The sequence below is a fragment of the Falco rusticolus genome, chromosome 3, assembly GCF_015220075.1.
Source record: "Falco rusticolus isolate bFalRus1 chromosome 3, bFalRus1.pri, whole genome shotgun sequence".
Classification (NCBI taxonomy): domain Eukaryota; kingdom Metazoa; phylum Chordata; class Aves; order Falconiformes; family Falconidae; genus Falco; species Falco rusticolus.
This window is the reverse complement of record NC_051189.1, coordinates 116005073-116025704: the sequence shown is the minus strand read 5'-3', so window position 1 is coordinate 116025704 and position 20632 is coordinate 116005073. Positions and strand designations below refer to the sequence as shown.

General features: G+C 54.0%; 1 protein-coding gene across 38 annotated transcripts in view; it reads left to right on the top strand.

Moving 5' to 3' along the window:
• Positions 1-20632, top strand: part of MACF1 (microtubule actin crosslinking factor 1) — a 146023-nt gene that overhangs the window by 59927 nt on the left and 65464 nt on the right. For 29 of the 38 annotated variants that reach the window (XR_005103133.1, XM_037379913.1, XM_037379907.1 and 26 more), the window contains 21 exons: positions 577-746; positions 1000-1178; positions 1375-1513; positions 1998-2191; positions 2352-2514; positions 2804-2887; positions 2996-3103; positions 3745-3843; positions 4013-4165; positions 4278-4366; positions 4802-4937; positions 8076-13343; positions 13845-13994; positions 15002-15217; positions 15313-15462; positions 16255-16488; positions 17929-18078; positions 18169-18402; positions 18987-19214; positions 19573-20094; positions 20454-20630. Coding sequence is in view for 37 of the 38 variants with exons in the window: in XM_037379913.1 (XP_037235810.1) it covers positions 577-746; positions 1000-1178; positions 1375-1513; positions 1998-2191; positions 2352-2514; positions 2804-2887; positions 2996-3103; positions 3745-3843; positions 4013-4165; positions 4278-4366; positions 4802-4937; positions 8076-13343; positions 13845-13994; positions 15002-15217; positions 15313-15462; positions 16255-16488; positions 17929-18078; positions 18169-18402; positions 18987-19214; positions 19573-20094; positions 20454-20630 (8843 nt within the window). In the remaining variant the exon portion in view is untranslated. Of the gene's footprint in view, positions 1-576; positions 747-999; positions 1179-1374; positions 1514-1997; positions 2192-2351; positions 2515-2803; positions 2888-2995; positions 3104-3283; positions 3371-3744; positions 3844-4012; positions 4166-4277; positions 4367-4801; positions 4938-8075; positions 13344-13844; positions 13995-15001; positions 15218-15312; positions 15463-16254; positions 16489-17928; positions 18079-18168; positions 18403-18986; positions 19215-19572; positions 20095-20453; positions 20631-20632 lie in introns of those variants that run through there. The other 9 variants (XM_037379909.1, XM_037379911.1, XM_037379908.1 and 6 more) reach the window with 3 other exon arrangements.

Below are 20632 nucleotides of genomic sequence, written 5' to 3'. Positions count from 1 at the left end.
AAAGGGCTGATGGATTAACCAGGAGCTGTGGGGACTCATCAACAAAGGATTTATGGGATGGCTTCGTTATTTTTTTTTTTTTCTTTTCCTGAGCTGGCTAGTTGATGGTGTGAGCAGCTGCTGTCCTTATTTCTCCATCCATTCAAGTGTCCGGCCTTTGTCCAGTGATGTTCCTGCAGAGGGGGCTTGGCTTTGCAGCTTCAGCTCAGCTGCCGAGTCCTAATATTGTTGGAGATGGGTTTAGTCAAATTAGGATGCATTCTGACCAAAGAGTTCTTCCTGCATTTAATCTTTAAGAAAATATACGTGGCGGTGACACGTGTGACACGGCAGCACCGTGAATCCCGCTAAGACCAAGGACTCTGGCTTCATCACACCAGGTGCCCTGTGGCTGGACTCATTCTCAGCTACTTTTGGATGAGATGATTTGATTAACTTGTTTTCCATCTGAGCAGAGACCCCAGCGCCTTGGTGTCAGCCCAACGCCGTGCTCCAGGGCTCCTGGCAGGTCCCGTTTGGGGCAGATACTGGCTGAGGCTGTTCGAGCTGCTATTTTGGTTTGTCTGTGTCTTGCAGAAGACAAGGATGAGACCATTGCCAGGACATATCTCTCCGAGCTCAAGAATATCCGTCTGCGCCTGGAGGAGTGTGAGCAGAGGCTAGTGAGCCGAATCCAGTCCCCAAGCAGCGCCCGAGCAGATGGTGACACTATCCAGGAAAACACCCTCCGCATTGCAGAGCAGGAGGTCGGTCCTGCTGCTGTGAGATGTGGAGAGGTGGGAGGTGGTGGCTGCTGGTCTTTAGCATGTGCCAAAACCAGCTTTAGCTTCTCTGGGGTGAACGTGTGGGTGTTGGGTGCGTGGCTGTGCGGGGTTTGAGGGGATCTTGCTGCCCAGAAAGTAGCAGGAAACCTCTCCAGGTGGGCTCCCCGCTTCATTTCACGCCATCTCCTTTGCCTGCCTGGGCTCTCCTTTCACGTTCTCTCCCTTCCTCCTGTAGCGCATGCAGGAGGACCTGCAGCGGCTGCAATCGGACCTGCGGTTTGTTTCTGAGAGATGCTACAGCTTCCTCGACAAGGCGCCCGCGGGGTCCAGCACGCCCCACCTGCGTGCTGAGCTCGACTTGGTGGTGAACAAGATGGACCAGCTGCACGGGCTGTCTTCCGTCTACCTGGACAAGTGAGTCAGGGCGTGCCTCTGTTCTCAAATACCTTTTTGAATCTGCCCAGTTCTGCTAAAGACCTTTGTTTTAACACGCTTTGTGCTGGACCGTAGCTGAGCTCCATCCCTGGGCGGCGTATGGTGCAAACAGCCTCACGATAATAGAGAATCTCTGCAGATCTTGTCATCGCGCTGCCTCTGTTTGATTTGCCAGGTTGAAGACGGTTGATGTTATTATTCGTAACACCCAAGGAGCAGAATCTTTGGTCAAAGGGTATGAGGTGAAGCTGAGCCAAGAGGAGGCAGTCCCCGCCGACCTGGCAGCTATTCAGTCTCACAGAGCGGCGCTGCAGGTTGGTGCTTTTCTCTTCCCAAGGTGGGCAGGCAGAAAGCGGCCAACGTTTTGGCGTTTGTCAGGCAGGGTCCTTCCCTTTCTCTGCTGCGTTTGTACCGTGTGCCATCTTTCTTGCCTCGATGTAGCTGCTGGGAGGATTGTGCTGTTTACCTTTGACAAAGCAATAAGGGATGACATAAGGGAGCTGCTGCGCCTTGTGCTCCCGCTCGTAGGGCGCACGCTGACACGTGTGAGCATCTCGGCAGCTACATGTCCTCTTGCTGTAGGGCAGGGGCTGAACCCATCTGGCTTGCTCCAAGCTGAGAACACGGTCCCCTCCATTTGCACCTCCTAGAATCAGCCAGTTCCTTGCTGGTTAAGGGGAGGGGGAAGAGAAACGCCTTCTCGGGCTCGCCGGCTCCGGGCGGGAGAGCATCTCTGGCTTAACATGCCTTTTGCTTTCCCTGATGCTGAGCTGGTGCTGTCTCTTGGTGGTTCTGCAGCAATGGCTCGGGGAAGTGAAGGACAAGAGCTCCGTCTTCTCCACGTTGGAGGAGGAGATGGCAAAGGCGAAAGCGGTGGGAGAGCAGCTGTACCGGCTGAGACAGGAGCGCAGCATCGACCTCGAGCGCTATCAGGAGAAGGGAAGCCAGCTGTGGGATCGCTGGCAGCGAGTCTGCGCCCACATTGAGACCCGGTGAGAAACCTCCTGCCTCCTTTCACAGATGTATTTTCATTGGGTCGGGCTTGTTAGCAGCGATGTTTTTCCAGATGGGATTCCCACTGGTGGCTGGGATATCCCTATAGCCTAGGGTGGCGTTTCGCCCTCCTCTTATTTGTCTTCGTCCTTCTCTCAGCCACGCGGAGCTGGAGAGCATCCAGGAGGTGCTGAGTGATTACCGGCAGTGCCACAGTGCCCTAATCCAGTGGATTGAGGAGATCACGGTCCAGCAGGAGCTGATGAAGCCCGGGCAGGCAGAGGACAGCCGGGTGCTGTCGGAGCAGCTGAGCCAGCAAACGGTGAGGCAGGGACCTCGTGATGTCACGGTAGCGTGGCTGCTGCAGTGACTGTGTCGCTTCTTTTCTTTTGCTAAAATCTTTTCATCTGTGAGCTTGAGAATATGAAACACAGAGGGGAAGAGGCCACGCGCCTGAGCTGGGTGTCTGGCAAATGGGAAAACTCTACTCAGCTTGAGGTGGAGATGATGCCTTGCATAAAAAATTGAAGAGTGTAAAGAACGGGGGCCAAAATTCAGCTCACCCATGACAGCTGTCCTGACAGCTGTTTTTGCTTTGAATTTTGTTGAAGGCTTTGGCTGCAGAAATCGAGAAAAATCAAGCCAAACTGGACCAGTGTCAGAAATTCTCCCAGCAATACTCGGCTGCTGTCAAGGTACGAGTCCCCTCCTGTGCCTGGATAGGGCTGACTGGGCAGGAACGGCTCCAGCACCGTTTGCATCTCTCCTGCTTCATGTCTCTCCATCCCTGGTTGTGTTTGCAGGACTACGAGTTGCAGCTCATGACGTACAGGGCATTCGTCGAGTCACAGCAGAAGTCCCCCATGAAACGCCGGCGCATGCTCTCGTCCTCGGATGCCATCACGCAGGAGGTAGGAGCACAGCCACCCGCCCAGCCTGGTCAGGGAGAAATCGCGCAGGGGGTTCTTCGACGCTGAGCAAACTGCCGAGCAGCCGCTGTGAAATGAGCTCCTTTCTGCTGAACTCTCTTGTATAAATAAAGTTTCCACCCTCGCTGTTTTTTCCAATAGCCAGAGAGGATGGCTTAGTGCTCTAAGCACCAGGTATGAAATACCTAGACTCCTGGGAACCCCTGGGTCAAATCCAGCGGGGTCGGCTCAGCCCTTCAGCCTTGCGAGGTAAATAACCAGAGCGCCATGCAGCGTTACTGTGTGTGGATCCTTGGGATGAGACCTTTAGGGACCCGAGGTCCTGTCTGCTCCGTGTGGATATTAAAGATCCCAGTAGCCCTCTTGTAAGAGTTGAGCATCCGCCCCAGTGTCCGTGACCGGAGTCTCCCCTTCACTCCAGTGTTGTGCAGCATGCCGTGTGTGGCCACAACCCTCCCCGTCAGACTTGCTGCATTGCATTGATGCCATACTGGGTCTGCGAGGTGCCTGGGGGGCTTCCCAAGCGAGAGGTGGTGCATCCGTGTCATGTACTGTGAAGTACGTCGCTCTGGATCCGCCGGTCATGACTGATGCGTCCCGTTTCCCCTTCTCTCCCTTCGCAGTTCATGGATTTGCGGACTCGCTATACGGCTCTGGTGACTTTAACCACGCAGCACGTGAAGTACATCAGCGATGCTCTCCGGCGGCTGGAGGAGGAGGAGGTAAGGGTGTTGTAAAGAACCGAGCTGTATTAAAAACACGCAGGCTCATTTCCTAGCACCCCCAAGGATGCTGCTCCGTGTTGAGGTTGTATCTCGGGTGCTGCTCCCGAGAGCCTGGGAATCTGGGACCCCTGTGATGTGGTTATCTTCCTCCCTCCTCTGATTGCAGAAAGTAGTGGAGGAGGAGAAGCAGGAGCATGTGGACAAGGTGAAGGAGCTCCTGGGCTGGGCCCTGGGCTTGAAGCAGAGTGTGCAAGGCAGGACGGCTGCTGCTGGGAGCAGAGAGCTGGATGACATCGAGAAATCCATCTCGGAGCAGCAGGTAAACCAGGGGCAGCCATCAGCCAGCGCATTTAACTTCTGCCCTTTTGCCACAGCTGAATTAAGCTTCGTTTGTTCTTTTTTTTTTCCCTTTTTTTTTTTTTTTTTGGCAGGCCCTGAATGAGGAGCTGGCTGCGAAGAAGGAGCAGGTCTCCGAGGCCATCAAAACTTCACAAATCTTCCTGGCAAAACACAGCCACAAGTGAGTGTGGCCCAGGGAGGGGGGGGACAGGCAGGGAGAGCGGTGGGAGGAGGTGAGATACCTTAGGGCTGGCATCCCTGGGATCCAGTGCCCAGCTCCCGTTAAGAGCAGTGCTATGCTGCACGTGACGGTTGTCGTCTTCCTTATCTGCATCGGTAGCTATGAAATATGCAGCCCCTTTGTGCTGTTGGGACAATATTAATCCCCTTTAGCAGTGACCCAGCCCTGTGTATTTGGGGGTTTGATCATTACAGTGCAAGCCAGCTGTGCCGGGCACGGTCGCCCTTGCTGGTTTAGATGACCTGGGCAAGGAGTGGGGCAGTGGGAGGAGAAGGCTCGTGGTGGGTTTGGTTTTTCCCTTCCCCAGAAGAGCATGGTAATTCTGGGGAGCTGGTTTGTGCAGTTTCCCTGAGAGATTTTCCCTTCCCCTTGCAGGCTTTCCCAGCCGGAGAAGGAACAGGTTTCGGCTCAGATCGGTGCTCTGAAGGAGACCTACCAGGCGCTCTGCAACGACTCCACGGAGCAGCTCCAGCAGCTCCAGAGCCAGCTGGCTCAGGAGACGGAGCACAAGGTACTGCTCCCGGCTCGGTCCCGTGGCTGCACAGACACAGGTCACTCCTCAGGGTGTGAAAAAGGTTTTGTTCAGTTGCGTGTCTTGTGGCCACCAGCCACTCGCAGCCTGTTGACTTCCTTACTTGCATGTGGTTGCCGTCCCTTCACTTCCATCCGTGCGTCACTCAGAGCATCCAGGCTGGGGGGGTCCCGGGGGGCCAAGCAGGAGCTGTTTACCTGCTGCCTGCCGGGCCACAGGGAGAGTTGTCCTTCGCATCTGTTGCAAATGTCTGTTTTCATCAGAGCTCTGCCCTGTGCGCAGGGGTTGGCTTGTTCACGCTTGGTCGGCAAGGATGTAGGTGGACCTCTGTCCTGGAAAGGGTCCCCTTGGCAAACCTGTGTTCTCTGAGGAACACCCCTCGGTGCTTTAAGCGCTGAGGGCTCCATCTCACAGCCTGCTGCCTGCAGGAGAAGGTGGAGTTCTGCGGGGGGGGTGTGGGGAGCGTTTGCCCCCTGTGGGCTTGTACATCTCGGGGGTCTGGCGAGGGGTTTGTCTCGGCTGCGGCTGAGTGAAGTTGCTGTCCCCAGTGGAAGGCGACTTCATGGTCCAGACCCTCAGCTGACCCAGGAGACCGTCACGACCCATAGCTGGAGTCATTCCCTGCTCACATCCATCAGTGCTCCCAGCAGCCCCCATCTGTGTTTTGCTGGGTAGGGAGGGCTGAAGGCGCATCCTTATTGCCTCTGTTACCGGCTGTCTTTGGTCATTCACAGATATACATGTACGTGTTCTATAAGTGTATATACATGTGTCGATGGATATATTTGTGTGTTTGCTTGCTGGCTCCCTGTACTCTGAAGCAACAGCCCGCTCGGATCTGGACACATGACGCAAGTTTTGGCTGTTGGGTCTGTGAGTGAAGCCCTGGTCGAGCCGCTTGGGGGAAGAGGGCAGTAGGGCTGCTGGGTTGGTATCTGCCTGTCCAGCTTTCACCTAAAGATAGAGCCTTCCTCTCCCAGTTGGGCTTTATAGCCCGGTTCGGGCGCCTGCAGCGCTTTCTGCTGCAAGCCCTCCAGCCCTCATGCTGGCAGCAGAAAGCTGGCGGTGAGCAAACCGACCCGTTCGTCGCTGCTGAGCCATCAGGGCTTTGATGCTTCTACTGCTGCTGCCAGGAGAGCAGCTGAGAGCAGCCTGCCTGTGGAAAGGATGCTTTTTTCCTTTTCCCTTTTCCTTCCTCCTGGGCAGGAAAGTGACTTTATAGCCAAAGCCTTCTCCAGGGCTTGCCAGGCTGTTTTCGTATAGCATGAGTGCGCTCTGGGGCTGGGGCTACGACAGTTTTCACTCACGAACTCAACCAAGCCCAGGAAACAAACCCGAGAGATGGCAGTGGGGTAGATCCCTGTCTGCGAGTCGATCCCTGTGGCTCTTGTGCGGTGCAGTTGCTTCACTGTAGAGGGAGCATGAGGAACTCTTTAACATTTGCTTGCTGGAAACATCCAACTGTCAGAGAGAAGTTATAAAAGACAAAAATGCAAAGCAGAACGCGCTAAATTGAGCATGATGTGTCCCTGTACAGTTTGTGTTTCATGTCAACTGTTTTTAAGATTAACTGACATCCTTGCTTACAAGTTTTAACTAACCCTCCGGGATTTAAACAAACAAAACACACAAAGTGAAAGAGGACGACCTGTGTGGGGGGTTCTTTTTGCAAACAAAACAGTCGCATGCTGGACGCTAACACCAAGCTTTACACTGTGTGTGATACGGCTGAACTGCTCCATAAGGCTCTGTCTTTAACTGCTCAAGGCACACCCTGCAACTCGGGTAAGTAAAAGCCTTTTACCCCCCCTTCCCTCCCATCTACTTTTTTTACCTTTCTCTCTCTCTCTTTTTTTTTTTTTTTTTTTTTTTTTTTCCCTCCTCCCTCCTCTTCTTCTGTCTTTCCATGGCTTGTTCATCTCCAGACGTGCATGGCAGGGTCTGGTGATGATGGTGGAGAGCTTAGGTTTCTCCAGCAGGGTCACCCTGCCCGCACAGCAGGAGGCAGCGGGGGGATCTGTGGACCGGTGCGGTGCTGGCTGCGTCCTCTGCCGTGCCACAGCCGAGCTGTGCCGCCGGTGCTGGTAGACTCACCGACCAACAAAAAAATTGGAGGGTGTTTGGGATGCAAAAGGAATTCATTCCTCAGTCCCGATTCCCTCCTCCCTATGCTCACAAAAATCTTTTAGTGTTTTGGCCAACCTTCTATCCAACCAGTGGGGCTGGGAGAAACCCAAACGTCCAAAGAGCCATTGTGCTTTATCATCTTAATTATCTCTCTCCTTGTGGGGATACCAGCAAGGAGAGAAAAGCCCCTCCAGGAACACCAAAGCAGAGGGGCTGATCCCAGTCTGTCACTGTGTCCACGCTGGGACCTCCAACTTCTTCCCTTTCTCCCCTCGCCCTGTCTGCCGAGCGTGGCTGCTTCCAGGCGCCGGAGCTGGGCAGAGCGGGTGCGGGGGGTGCTGCCCTGCATGCGGCGCTGCTGCATGGCCCGTCTGTGTGGCTGGGGAGCTGCCCCATGGCACGGGGGGGCTCTGGTGGTCGCCAGCTGTCCTGGCACCTGAGATCTCCTTGGGAAGCGCGGGATTTAAAGCATGGCAGGAGGCAGCATGGAAGCTGCGCTGGGGGAGGTTCTTAGGTACCCTGAAGTGGACGGTTTAGGGGTTTTTCTCGTCTGTGAGTACACAGTGGGATTTGTGTGGTCTTAACTTTTTACAACTGGAGTTGGTGAATGGCTTTAGTGTGCTTCTTGGTCTCCTTCCCTCTGTTTCTCCGTGGAGAGTTAGGAGCACTTCTGGGTTTTGCCGCTTGCTGCTTTGCTGCGTTACTGGTGGTGGATGTTGGAAGCATCTCAGTGCTGCCCCGGGTGATGGACTAGATGAGCATTAAAACTTGCTGGCGATGTACAAGCTAGCAAATGCACCCATCTGCGTGCTGTGATGCCTTTGGAGTTGCACTTCAAACACTTTGGGACTCACTTTCTAGCTTGTTTAGGTTTTTAAACTTTTTTTTTGGGGGGTGTGTGGAAACTGAGGCCTCCCTGGAATTCATGCAATCTGAGTGCTGGAAAAGCTTGATTTTGATTTAATTCTTCTCTTTCTCTTTCTGTTCTAGGGCAACGAAGCAGTGGCAGGAGTGATCGATCTTGGCACGGTAGAAATATTCCCTGTCTTTGGTGCCATGCAGAGAGGTCTTATAGATCAGGACACGGGCCTCATCCTCTTGGAGGCCCAGGTTATCACATCTGACTTAGTTGTTCCAGAGACCAACGAGAAAGTCTCCTTGGAGAAAGGTCTGACAAGAAACATCATCGATCTCAGGACATTCCAGGTGCTGCAGGAATTGAGGGATGCTCTCCGACGGGTGGAAGAAGTCAGACGTGAAGGGAGGCAGCTCCTGCCTGTTGTTGCTGCGATAGAGGAGGGGAGGATCAGTGAGAGCATTGGGCTGAAGATCCTTGAAGCTGAGCTCGTCACAGGGGGCTTTAAAGCCCATCAGGGCAGAGTCAGCATGGAGACAGCGGTGCAAGAAAGGCTCCTTACCCCCCAGCTTTATTCCAGACTTCTCTCTCACCTGGAGGGTAGCAAGGATTTGATTGACCCCAACACTGCTGAGAAAATCAGCCTGTCCGAGCTCGTGCACCGATGCATCGTCCACCAGGAGACGGGGCTGAGGCTGCTGCCAGTCAAGCAGCTGGCAGGTGGGATGGTGAGCTTGAAATCAGGCAGGAAAGTCAGCATCTTCCATGCGGTCCAAGAAGGTCTGCTAGACAGGCAGATCACGGTCAGGTTGCTGGAAGCCCACCTCTTAGCTGGTGGCATTGTTGACCCCAGGACAGGGCACAGGCTGACTGTGGATGAGGCCATGAGACATAATTTAATTGACCAGGATCTGGCCTGTGCACTTCTTGTCCGGCAGCTTCAGACTGGTGGCATCATCGATACCGTCACGGGAGAGAGACTGACAATTGATGAAGCTGTAAGGAAAGAGTTGGTCGCACCGAGGACTGCATTGGTGGTCCTGGAATCCCTGTGGTCCTTCATGGGACTCCTGTGGCCGGAGACAGGGGAGATCATCCCGGTTGCAGATGCTTTAGAGCAAGGAATCCTGTCTACAGAGCTGGTTTACAAGATTTTCAGCAAGAGGCAACTCATTAAGGCTGTGTTTATACCAGAAACCACTGAGGTGTTGTCCTGGAAGAAAGCAGTGGAACATGGCATCTTGGAGAGGGATGTGGCGAAGAAGCTGAAATCGACAGTGGTACCCGATGTCCTGGCCTGTGTGCAGGTTGCTGGCTCTCCGGGCAGAAGCTTCCAGAGCGCCTCTGGAAGGAGCCCCACAGGTCACAAAGAGCGGAGTGACCCTCTGCTAAGGAGTGACGACGAAAAGCTGATGTTCCACTTGATGACCCATAGCTACATCAACATCCACGATGGCCAGAAGCTGCTTTTAGTGGATGGAGAGTTGAACAATCTCACTAAAGCCCTCATCCAAGGCCAAGAAAATGGATCCTTGGCACGCATGACGGAAGGCAGGGAAGGCTTTGAGGAGGCAAAGGCAAATGCAGCTCCTGGAAGTGAGCCTTGCAATGGTTTGGCTTTGCAACAGCTTGAGTTTCCATTTGCTCCTCCAAAAGAACAAAGTGAGAAGCTCCTACCACCCGGAACTGCTTTGGAGAACGGGGAGGTGATGGGACCCGAAAGCCTCCTGTTGGAGGATGCAGAAGACGTCCTGCTTGTGGAGGAGCCAGAGCAGATTTACACCGAACAGGCCACCGTCAAGAGTGAAACTGATACTGAATTTGGAAGAGAACAAGTAACTTCTACAAGCAAGGACAAATGTCAGGTAAAATTATTGATGCCAGGACGTCCTGCTGACCTTGGCAGTGGATTTGGAGAAATGGAGGAAATGATGATTGAGGAGTCCAAGCCTACTGCAGTAGACGGAGTGGAAAGTATGGAAAAGCAGAAGGCATCGGAAGGTGGGGCAGTTGTGAAAACTGAAATGACCGTATTGATGGATGTTTCAGAAAGTAGAGATAGGCTGGGAGTCGGGACGGAGAGCTCTCGGGGTGCGGAGGAGCCTCAGCGAGAGGCAGAAGATGTTAGAGAGGTTGATTTGCTAAAGGAGGCAACAGTTGAGAATGGCATGCTGAGAGGAGAGGAGATTGTGCCCCCTAAAACCGGAGAGGCAGAGCAAGGAGAGAGGCAAAGCGAAAACATGGGAAGTGTATTGGAAGGGGAAGAAGGAGAGGGGGAAGGAGTATTAAGCGGTGAGGGTGTTGATGAAATATCCCTGTCAGCCCCTGCAGAGCAGGAGGCAGAGGACACTTTGGAAACGCTCTTGGTGCAGCTGCGAAGTGGTGGCATAATCCACGAGCAGACAGGCAAGACTCTTCTTCTAAATGAAGCGGTAGCCTGTGGGGTGGTGCCCAGCCACACAGCGGTGAAACTCATGGAGAAAATGAAGATGTTCAGTGGCTTCTTTGACTCTCATACATGTGAGTCATTAACCACTGAGGATGTCATTGGAGAAGGTCTGATGGATGAGCAGCTTCTCCAGAAGGTACTTGCGTCTGACAGAGCGATAAGTGGTGTTCTTGACCCAGGCAATAACTTTGTCTACTCTATCAAGGATGCTGCTGCCGTCGGCCTTCTGGACAAGGAAACGGCAATGAGGATCTTGGAAGGGCAAGTGGTTACTGGAGGGATCGTTGACTTGAAACGTGGCAAAAAAATATCGGTCACTTTGGCTTCAAATCTGGGCCTCATAGAGCCAGCAAGTCAGAAAGAGCTGGTCAAGTTGGAGAAGGCTTCCAAAGGGAAAGGCACTGATGAGGTGACCAGACAAAAGCTCATTAGCTTACAGGCTGAGACCAGCGGGATCGTGGATCCTAAAACCAAACAGCCTTTAACTGTTGCACAGTCTGTTGAAAAAGGGCTCCTGAAAAAGGAAAAAGCTTTTGAGCTCTTGACCAAGCAGATCGCAGATGGAGGAATCATCCATCACGTGTCTGGAATGAGGCTCTCGGTGAACGACGCGATGAAACATGGTTTGATCAATCAAGATTTATGCAACGTACTCACAAAAGCTGAAAGCGTGTGCCTGCAGGACTGGGTTCATCCTGTGACAAAGGAGAAACTGCCCTTGCCCCAGGCGGTATCGTTAGGGCTCGTTAGTCTGGACTTCCAGAGAAAAGTGCAAGAAATCCAGGCTGGGAGCGGGAGCATTATTGATCCTGCTTCTGGTCAGCGAGTGGCACTCTGCTGGGCGGTAAAGGAGGGCTTGCTGCCCGAGCAGCTTATGGAGCAAGTCCTGTCATCCTCAGAAATGAGAGAAGGAATTGTAGATCCCGAGACCTGCCTGATCGTTCCCTACTCCGAGTTCGTAAAGAAATGTAAAATCGACGTTGAGTCCGGCCAGAGGTACCTGGAGGTCCATCCCTTCAGAGCCGTCAGGGACGAGGTGACGGGGAAGAAGCTCCCGTGCGCCCAGGCGGTGCGGCTGGGGAAGGTGGACCCCCTGCCCACGTTGCGGCTGCTGCAGGCTCAGGCAGACAGCGGGGGGGTGGTGGAGGGAACCGTCAGCAAGAGGCTCTCCCTGCGGGCCGCTGTGGAGCGGGGGCTGCTGGATGAGGGGATGGCCAAACTCATCGCCGCCAACCAGCTGAGGGCCGGGGGGATCGTGGATGCTAGCGGTGGGAAAAGACTGACTTTAAAAGAAGCTGTAGAAAAAGAACTGATCAGCCAAAAATTAGCTGCCAGTCTTCAGGATGTGCAAATATCCCAAGACAAAGATGGTTTCGAGGTCTGCAAAGTAGAAACCCCCCACCTTTTGCAGGAAAAAATAGAAAACATATCTCCAGAAGAGGAAGATGATATCCTCCTTACCAGTGCTGCCACTGACGGTGCTGAGCACGAAGCTGGATCTGATGCCATGAGCTACGACACGGCTGGAGGTGCAGCTGCTGCAGCTGAGAGATCCCCAGTGATGCCAGCAGGAGGAAAATCAAAACCTCCAGCAACTCCAGAGGATGATGGTGTAATGCATCATCCCCCAGCACAGGTTGAGCTGACTCCAGAACACCCCTCAGCATCAGGTACAGCATCTGTGCCCGCAGAGGCGGCGGTGGCAAGGGCTACGGAGAAGGGGGTTGCAGAAGGCAGCTCCCAGGTGAGAGCAGCTTGGGGGAAGGGATCGAGGAGAGAAGACGTTGATCGAGGGATGGAGGAAGTAGAGGGATGGGGTTTGGACACGGAGGTGCTTCACAGTAAAATTATTGATGGCATCTTGGAGGATGGTGAGGGGAGGAGGAGGAGGAGGAGAGATTTTGTAGGTGCGGTGGGGGTTGTGGCAGGTGAAGAAGGTGCGGTGGTGGCTCCCGAGCAGGCAGAGCGAGCGGGCAGCCTGGGCTGGGGCACACCGGCAGCCCCGAGGGAATCTGTTACGGTGGGACGAGGGAGGGGACAGAGGGGTCCTCCAGAGCCTGGAGAACCCCCTGAGGCTGGCATCCCTGCGAAGCCTGCAGGAGACGAGCTCGCAGGCAAAAGAGCCGTTGAACACACTGAAGGAGAAACCCCAGGACTGGGTGCAGAAGGTCCAGCTGATGGGGACAGAAGGAGTGAAACAGAGCTAAAACCTCCCCGAAAACAGAAAAGCAAGAAGAAGAAAGCAAAGCAGACTGGTGTCCTGGGAGACAGCACTCAGCCGGAGAAATGTGCAGAAAAACAGTCCCTTCCTTCCCTGACTTCCAAAGAAACTCCAGGGAAGGAGGAGGAGGAGGAGGAGGGTTTCATCTCAAGTCTGCCAGAACCAAAGCCCCAAACCACCCCCAGGATTCCTGCTGGCTTGGCAAGGGATGCAGCGAAGCACAGGGGGAGCAGCGGGGGTGAAAAAGGAAAGAAAACCATTTCTGAGAAAGGCAAAGAAAACCTCAGAGGGGGTCAGGTGTTCCCTGTCCCCCCGGGACAAGGGGAAGCTCGAGGGGTGCCGAAAGGTGGGATCCCAACCGGTCACGATTCTGTAGCATTGAGCCTGGAGGAGTGGGTGACCCGGGAAGACACCAAGGTGGAAACCACCAGTGATGTGCCCGGTGCGGCCCGTGCAGCAGACAAATTGCCTGATGAATTAATTATCAGGGAGGAACCCAGAGAAGTTCAGGAAGCCTCTGCGGTCCTTGAGCTTGGAGAAGAGAAACGGCAAGAGCAAACAGCGGAGATCAGCACAGGCCAAGGAGAAGCGCCTGTTCCCCCAAAATCCCAAGGAGAAGCGCCCCAGGAGAGGACCAGGCAGCTGGCTCCTGGCGATCGGGGCTTGCTCTTACCCGTGATAGTGGAGGGGGAGCTGCTGGAAACCTCGAGGGAATCTACGAGACCAGCCCAGGTAAACTGATGCTTTTTGCTATTTTGGTATTTTTGCATGAGCTAGTTTGTGTGTGTCTGATGTTAAACCTGTCCGGGGTCCTCAGCGCCAAGGACAGTCAGGACACGAGGAGTGGATGTTTGAACTTGATGTTGCAGCATCAGCTGCAATGGATTTGGCAAAGGAGCCGGTGATGTATGAGTGAAAACACTCAAGGCTTAGTTGTGGCTTCTTTTTGCTAGAGCATTACTTATAAATGACTAATAAGTAGGATTCTTTTTTTGGCGCTTTTACTGTAACACCAGAGATCTCTTGCCATTTATAAGCTGATGTTGGAAAAAGAGCCGTGTGTTTTATTTTTCCTGTAGTAAATCTTGTAGATAACGCTAGCGAGTGGAAAGTCCATGAAATGGAATGGTATTAACAGATTTCTTCTTTGGAAAAAAGAATAATGTATAATCCCTTGGGGCTTTTTTTTACTGTCTATATTTGAGGTTTTGTTTTACTGATTTGATTCTGTAGATCATGTTCAGCAAGAAGATGTGTCTGGAGCACGATGAGAAGCTGGTATCGTATCTCTCCATGCTGCGAGATATCGAGATGAGAATCAAACGGGTGCAGCCGGCGGAGCAGAATTTGGCCACCCTGCATGACCTGCTGCAGCAGGTGGAGGTGAGCGAGGCTGGGCCAGCCGGGGAGGTTATTAGTCTCAGGTTTAATAATCATTTATATCCAAAACGTGAAGCCCATCCCTCCCCACTCTGGCACTGCCCCTGGCTCACCTCCTGCTCCCTGACTGGACAATAACCTTGTTACCGAAATCTCGGAATGAAGAACTTATCAACACCAATGTGATGCAGATAAGCAGGCGCTGCTTTATTGACGGCCGGGTGCGTGAGCGAGTCCTCTCACGATCAGCGCACACCAAGCTTCACAATCAGACACCTCATATAGAACTTATTCATGCATATTCATTAAGTATTCATGCATAATCATAGTGTTTCCCGAAAATCATTAACATACTCTCCTCCCATATCCGATTCTGCGCAGTAAAGGTTAGAAAGGTCCAGAAATGGGTCTGGGGTACCATTTGGGTAGGTGGTACATGAGTCGGTGGTTGCGATCTCCCCCTGCCAGAATTACCTTTTACTAAAGTTCACGGTTTCTTGGCAGGTAACTACAAGTTGTTCCAGTCGACCCTCCCCAGTTCCTGTTAATTCTATATTCTGACATTTCAATACACTTTCTATGTACAGAAGACTAGTCAAATACAAAGGAATCTGTAAAATCCCAAATTTGTTACCTAAGTTTTAAACAATGATTCTAGTCCATTCTTCTGGCCTTGGTACAGAGCTGTACAAAGGATTTCATAGCAGCTTTTGCTGTGCAACTACAAGTTTCATTAAAATATATTTCTTATTCCAAATGATTTTATAAAATCAAATAAAGTCAATTAATTCTAACTTATTAGCAGATCTGTAACAACCTGAGCTTGGCTGAAATGAATTTTGCAGCCTGGAGAAAGACAAGCGAGTGCTGGCAGGGGCTGGAGGGTGGATGGATCTTTCTAGCAGAGAGACACAATGTTCGGATTTGGGTCTCCAAAACCTTTCCTCGGTTTTGGCAGTGGGAGGATGAAGTCACTCTATCTTAGACATAACGATGCTGTCTTGCCTCAGGCCCTGGGCGCTGAGCTGCAGGAGCTGAGCTTTCCAGTGAATCAGGAGTTGGACGCTGTGAAGTGGATCGTGGCTAACCCCCCTGAAGAAGTCCCTGAGCAATTACTGAAGGCCTTGGAGAAGGATGCCAAGAACCTCCAGAAGTCTCTGAGCTCTGCGAGTGATGTCCTGGACTCCCAGCTGCAAAACCTTCGTGGAGCAGCAGAAACCGAAAAGGTAGAGCTGGCAACTGCCCCCCACCCCAAGCATCCCAACGCTACTTCCCTGCAGCTTTCTGCTCCTTCTTTAACTGATGCATTTCTGTTTTGAAGGCTAAAATCCTGGCCCATCACGAGACTTTGCAGGGCAAACTCCAGGAGCTGCTGAGCTGGGTCTCTGGCACCGCAGAGTCATTGGAAGGCAGCGATTACCACCATGCGACGGATGCCAGCAGCTTGAGTCGCTGCCTGCAACACTACAAGGTAACCATGGCAATGCCCCTAATCCTTCTGGCTGATGAAGTTGCTATCCTCTGCGTGGAGGAGAAGCTTTTAATCCTGCTTCCCTCCTGGAGCCTACCAAGGCTTTGCCCTTACCCCTTGTGGCAGGAGGAGCAACGATATTGTATTGGCTCCGAAGTCATTTGTTCCCACAACGCGCGAGCGATCTGCTTTGGCTCTTTGGGGAACATGCTGGGATGCAGGTGTGTGGTGGGGGCTGAGCAACCAGGGGGGATTCCCGTCAGGCTGTTGAGGAGAGAGCTGCTTCCTCCGTGGGGGCTCTGAGAGCCCCCTCCATACCCGCCCTGGTCTCCACTGACTCTACTAGGAGCCCGGGCTCCCCTCCCCGTTTAGTCATCTTCTAATGATGGCTTTCAAGATTTGGTCAGTTGAGCATCTCCTGCTTGCTGGGACCACCTCGGTATTGAAATCAGGACATCAAAGACTTTGGGAGCCAGTGGTGACACATGGTGGCACTGTGGACTGGACGGGGCTACTGGCAGCTCTGGGTCTGGGTGGTCACCCCTACACGCAGGGTCCACGTAACCTCTTGGCGAGGTGCTGGAGGTGCAGAGGAGCGTTGGGAAATTGCTGCGGTGGGGTGCTGTCACCTCAATGCTGAGGGTGCTTTTGGGAGCGTTTGGGCTTTCTGGAATGTATTGTTCTGGTGACAAAGCACCTTGTTGGGGCTCACACTGCTGCCTGGTGTCCCATCTGAAGCTGGCAGTGGCTGCAGGGTCATTTTGCCTGACAGGTCTTTTCTCTCCCGTTCAGGAGCTGAGAGAGCCCCTCGCTGACACCAAGTCGCAGCTCGACGCCACTGCCTTCGACATCCAGTTCCTTATCTCAGAGCACGCCCAGGACTTAACCCCTCAGCAGAGCAGGCAGCTGCTGAGGCTGCTCAATGAGCTGCAGAAGGCTTTCCGGGACCTGTCGGAGCGCGTGACGGCTCGGCTGGAGGTCCTGCAGGTCTGTCTCCAGCAAGTGGAGCAGACGGATCAGGTGAAGGTTGTGAGACATCTGCTTCCTCGCTGCAGTTTGCTCGCTGAAGCGCTTCCCGGCCACAAGAGCGCACGCTGAGACACCTCGTATTTGGGATTTCGTGTGCATGCCACTCACGGTTTATGACTTCTCATTGCACATCATCAGCTTCTTCTAAAGTCTTTCTTCTTCCTACCACGTAACTCCTAGGTGGAAAGTTGCTTTCCTCCCAAAAGACGGAGCCCTGCCGAGGTCTGGGTAGCACAGCTGGGCACTCCTCTGCTAGACATCGAGTTGCTTTGGGCTAGGGTGGAAAAAAGGCTGGTTCTCCCTACCCCCCACCAGAAAATCCCTGTGCAAAGGGCCCAACGCAGGCACCTGGCAGTTTTAATGTCTTATTTCCACCGCACAAGTCAGGTTTTGCTGTCCCAGAGAAACAGCTGATGGGGTATCAAGGCAGCAGGCAGCTGCAAAAGCAAGCCCTCAGGTCTTGCTGCAGCACCCGTCACTGCATGGATCCTCCTAGTCAAGACAGGATTAATGTGGTTTTTATTAACAATTGCTCTCTGTAACCCTTGCCTGTCCTCTCTGGAGTGTGTGTGTATATTAACCAGTTTGCTTTGCTTTTTCAGATTGAGTGTGCGCCCATCCTAACCCAGGAAGAACTCGCTTTGCAGCTGAAGAGCTCTTAAGAAGGCTCTTTCAATTTGCTTCTGTTGTTTATCTTATGACTGGGAGAAACAAGCACAGTGTTTTACACCACTTTGTACATCACCTGGCTGAAATGCCCAGTGAAACTCAAAAACCTTGATCTCCCCTGGGAAAGGGGAACAGGAACGTTGCAGGGACTCTCAGGTCACATCATGCTCAATTGCTCAAACAGGCGCTTCTGTATTTTGTGCTCTGGCAGCAGAACGAAGGACCTGGATCAGCTACAGAAACGTTTTCTCTCTCCCCGGCTCCCTCTCCAACCCCAGGAGCAAAAAACCAGCCTGCTTAGGTTGTGTGGGGCTCCACACTGGTGCTGCCTGGCCTCAGGTTGTTGTCACCTCCCATGAGCCGAGTTTCTGCCCCGGTTTTAATGTTTGTAAGGTTGAATGGAAAAGGCACAGGAGCTTCTGGTTGAGCTGCCCTGGGAGAGGAGTGTGTGACCTGGAGCGTAGCTCCACGTCGGGGCTCCATGGGCTTCTCAAAGAGCAGAATGAGAGAAACCTGCTCAAATGGTGACAAACGTGGAGCGGGCAGCGCTGGCTCGGCAGGGACTGGGCGCCTCAGCCCCGTTCCCGCAGCGTGTGAGCCGGAGAGGGAGCACGTGGAGAGCTGCAAAAGCCGTTTTCTGTGCTGCATCCTCATCTTCAGGAGATGCTCTAGCTGTAACCTCTCACCTTGCCTTTCAGCGATGTGCTGCGTGACCGCAGGTGCAGCACCGGTCCTAACTGTCCCCTCTCCTCTCCCCTCTGCCCGCAGACGCTGCAGGAGCAGCAGGCAGCCCGGGCGCAGAGCCTGGCCGAGCTGAGCCGCTGGCTGTGCCAGGCAGAGGACACCCTGGCAGAGCAGCAGAGAGCAGCCAGCGAAGGGGACCTGTCTGCCTTGCAGCAGAGGCAAAGCGATGTTAAGGTCAGTGCTTTAAAAAATGGGGATCAGAAGACGGAGAGGCTCGGCGCTGCCTCGGGAGTGCACGGGAGCCTTACAGCATCGTCTGCCTAGGAGCTGCAGAGGAGCATGCACACCCGAGCCGCCTCCTTTGCCAGTGTCCTGAAAAGCACAGAGGAGTTTTTGGAGGAGAACAAGGCGAAGATGGAGCCTGGGGAGCTGGCAGCGCTGCAAGAGAAGCTCCAGCGTGCCAAGGAGCAGTACCGGTCCCTGCAGGAGAGGACAGAGGTGGCCCAGAAGGAGCTGGAGAGCGCTGTCACTGCTGCAGTGCAGCAGGAGACCGAAAAGGTAACGTGCAAACAGCTGTAGCCCCCGGACTCCGCTTGAGGTGGACAGTGAGGTCCAGCTGGTGCAGTTGGATTCATTCGAGGTCCCGGCAGCCACCCAGGTGATGCAGCGTGAAGCAATTTGCTGTTCCGTCCCCGAGGGGAAGTGGCCCCAGGCATTTCCCTTGTGAAACGCCTCGAGAGTGGCAGCGGGGAGGAAAGGGAGGAGTGGAGGGCACCTTGCACGCTCTGCCTTTGGGCTGACCTGTAACAGCAGCATCAGGCACCGCCACGCACTGTGAGAGCGATGCTGGCACCGCGTGGGTGCAGCTGCAGCCCCTCGGGTGGGGACCCTGGGTTGGATCAGGGTGAGAGATACAAGGCAGAGGAGAGGCTGAGTTTATTCACAGCTTCTTTGCATCTTATCCCCCCATCCAGAGAGGCACAAAGTGTTTTGGAGGTTTGTGAGTGTTTCAGGCATTTGCTGTGGCTGGAAAACTGTTCGGGGTTTTTTCTTCTGCTGATTTTTGTCTCCCTCCCCCGTGCAGCAGTTTGCTGAGTGTGCATGGACCAGGTCATCCTTATCCGGAGCCTTTGTGCTTTCAGGTGAAAGCTGCCAAAGAGCTGGAGGAGAACAGCAATAAGATCGATTCCCTTTTGAACTGGGTGGCATCGCTGGAGCAGAAGGGAGGGCTCCTGGAGTACAGACCCCACCCCATCGAGCAAGCGCCAGGGGTGCGAGCGGGGACAGGCCCTCAGGATGTCCCCGATGGCCACGTCGTGGGAGCAGACAGTGCTGCTGAGAACCTGGATGAGCAGTACGAGAGGCTGAAGGTCAGGACTGACACCTGCTCCCTCTCAAAGCTTTCTGCCCGACACGCTAACCCTGCCTCCGGCTGCTGATGCAGCTGGCAGCCCGACGGGGTGTTGGATGAGTCTGGCCTCCGAACCGTGTGTTCAGGGTGATTTTCCATTTGGGAGACTTGGGAAGTCCATGCACGGAGCCATCAGGGTGACGAGGGAAGGTCACAGAAGGGGTCGCTCCCTGTGGGCAGAGCAACCCGCCCGTTTCCCACCCTCGTGGTGTTCCCCCACTTGCTGGTGCTGCGGGAGGGTGCGGAGGCTCGGGCGGGCTGGGTGCTGGTGGGCAGAGAGGTCACGAGCATCACCTCCGCTCGCCGGCATCTTTCAGGTGCGGCACCAGGAGCTGCTGTCCCAGCAGCAGGACGTCATCCTGGGCACGCAGTCGGCTCAGGCTTTCCTGGACAAGCACGGCCACAGCCTGACCGGGGAGGAACGGGGTCGGCTCCAGGGCCGGCTGGCGGAGCTGAAGGACCAGTACGCAGCTTCCCTCTCTCAGTCGGAAAAGCGGCTGAAGCAAGTGCAAGTCCTGCGGGATGAGCTGCAGAAGTTCTTGAGGGATCATGGGGAGTTCGAGGCTTGGCTGAAGCAAGCGGAGCAGGATCTAGAGGGGATGTACAAGGGGGACAGCGATCCCGCAGCCCTCCGGCAGCTGCTGCTGCGGCAAGGGAGCTTCTCGGAAGACGTCATCTCTCACAAAGGCGACCTGCGCTTTGTTACCATGTCGGGGCAGAAGGTGCTGGATGTGGAGGGAGCTGCTGGGGACACGGCGTCTCAGCTGCTGATGTCCGGGAGCGTGGTCAAGAGCAAGCTGGAGGATGCCACGCAGCGATACACCACGCTACACTCCAAGGTATGGCAGGGGCTTTTGCAAGGCTGGGAGTTGAACCCCGGGTGCTGTTTTCCTCCTGTGCATGTGGAATGAGCAGGGATGGCAGGTGGGCATTTCTCTTGGGTGTCTGGCTGGACTTCTAGCACATATGTAGCTTGTAGAGGACAAGAATTATCTTCTTCAGGGCTTGGGCAGGAGTAGCACTCTGGCTGGGTGTTGATCCACATGTTGTGTCCTGCAATTCCTTTAACACATATGGCAAGATTTATTTTTTTCAATCGTTTTCTCTTTCTTGATGACTTCTGTGCATTTTCCACCGGTGCCCAGCTTGCTCTGTGCCCGTGTGCATCCTGCCATTACGTCTTGTTGCTCCTTTGCAGTGCACCAAGCTTGGCTCCCACCTGAACACCTTGCTGGATCACTACCAGCACTTCCAGGAGGTGGTGGAGTCTCTTGGGATGTGGCTCCAGGAAAGCGAAGCTGCCGTTGGGAAGCTGCTCTCAGAGACGGTTTCTTCAGATCCGGCCGTTTTGCAAAAGCAGCTGGCCAGCACTAAGGT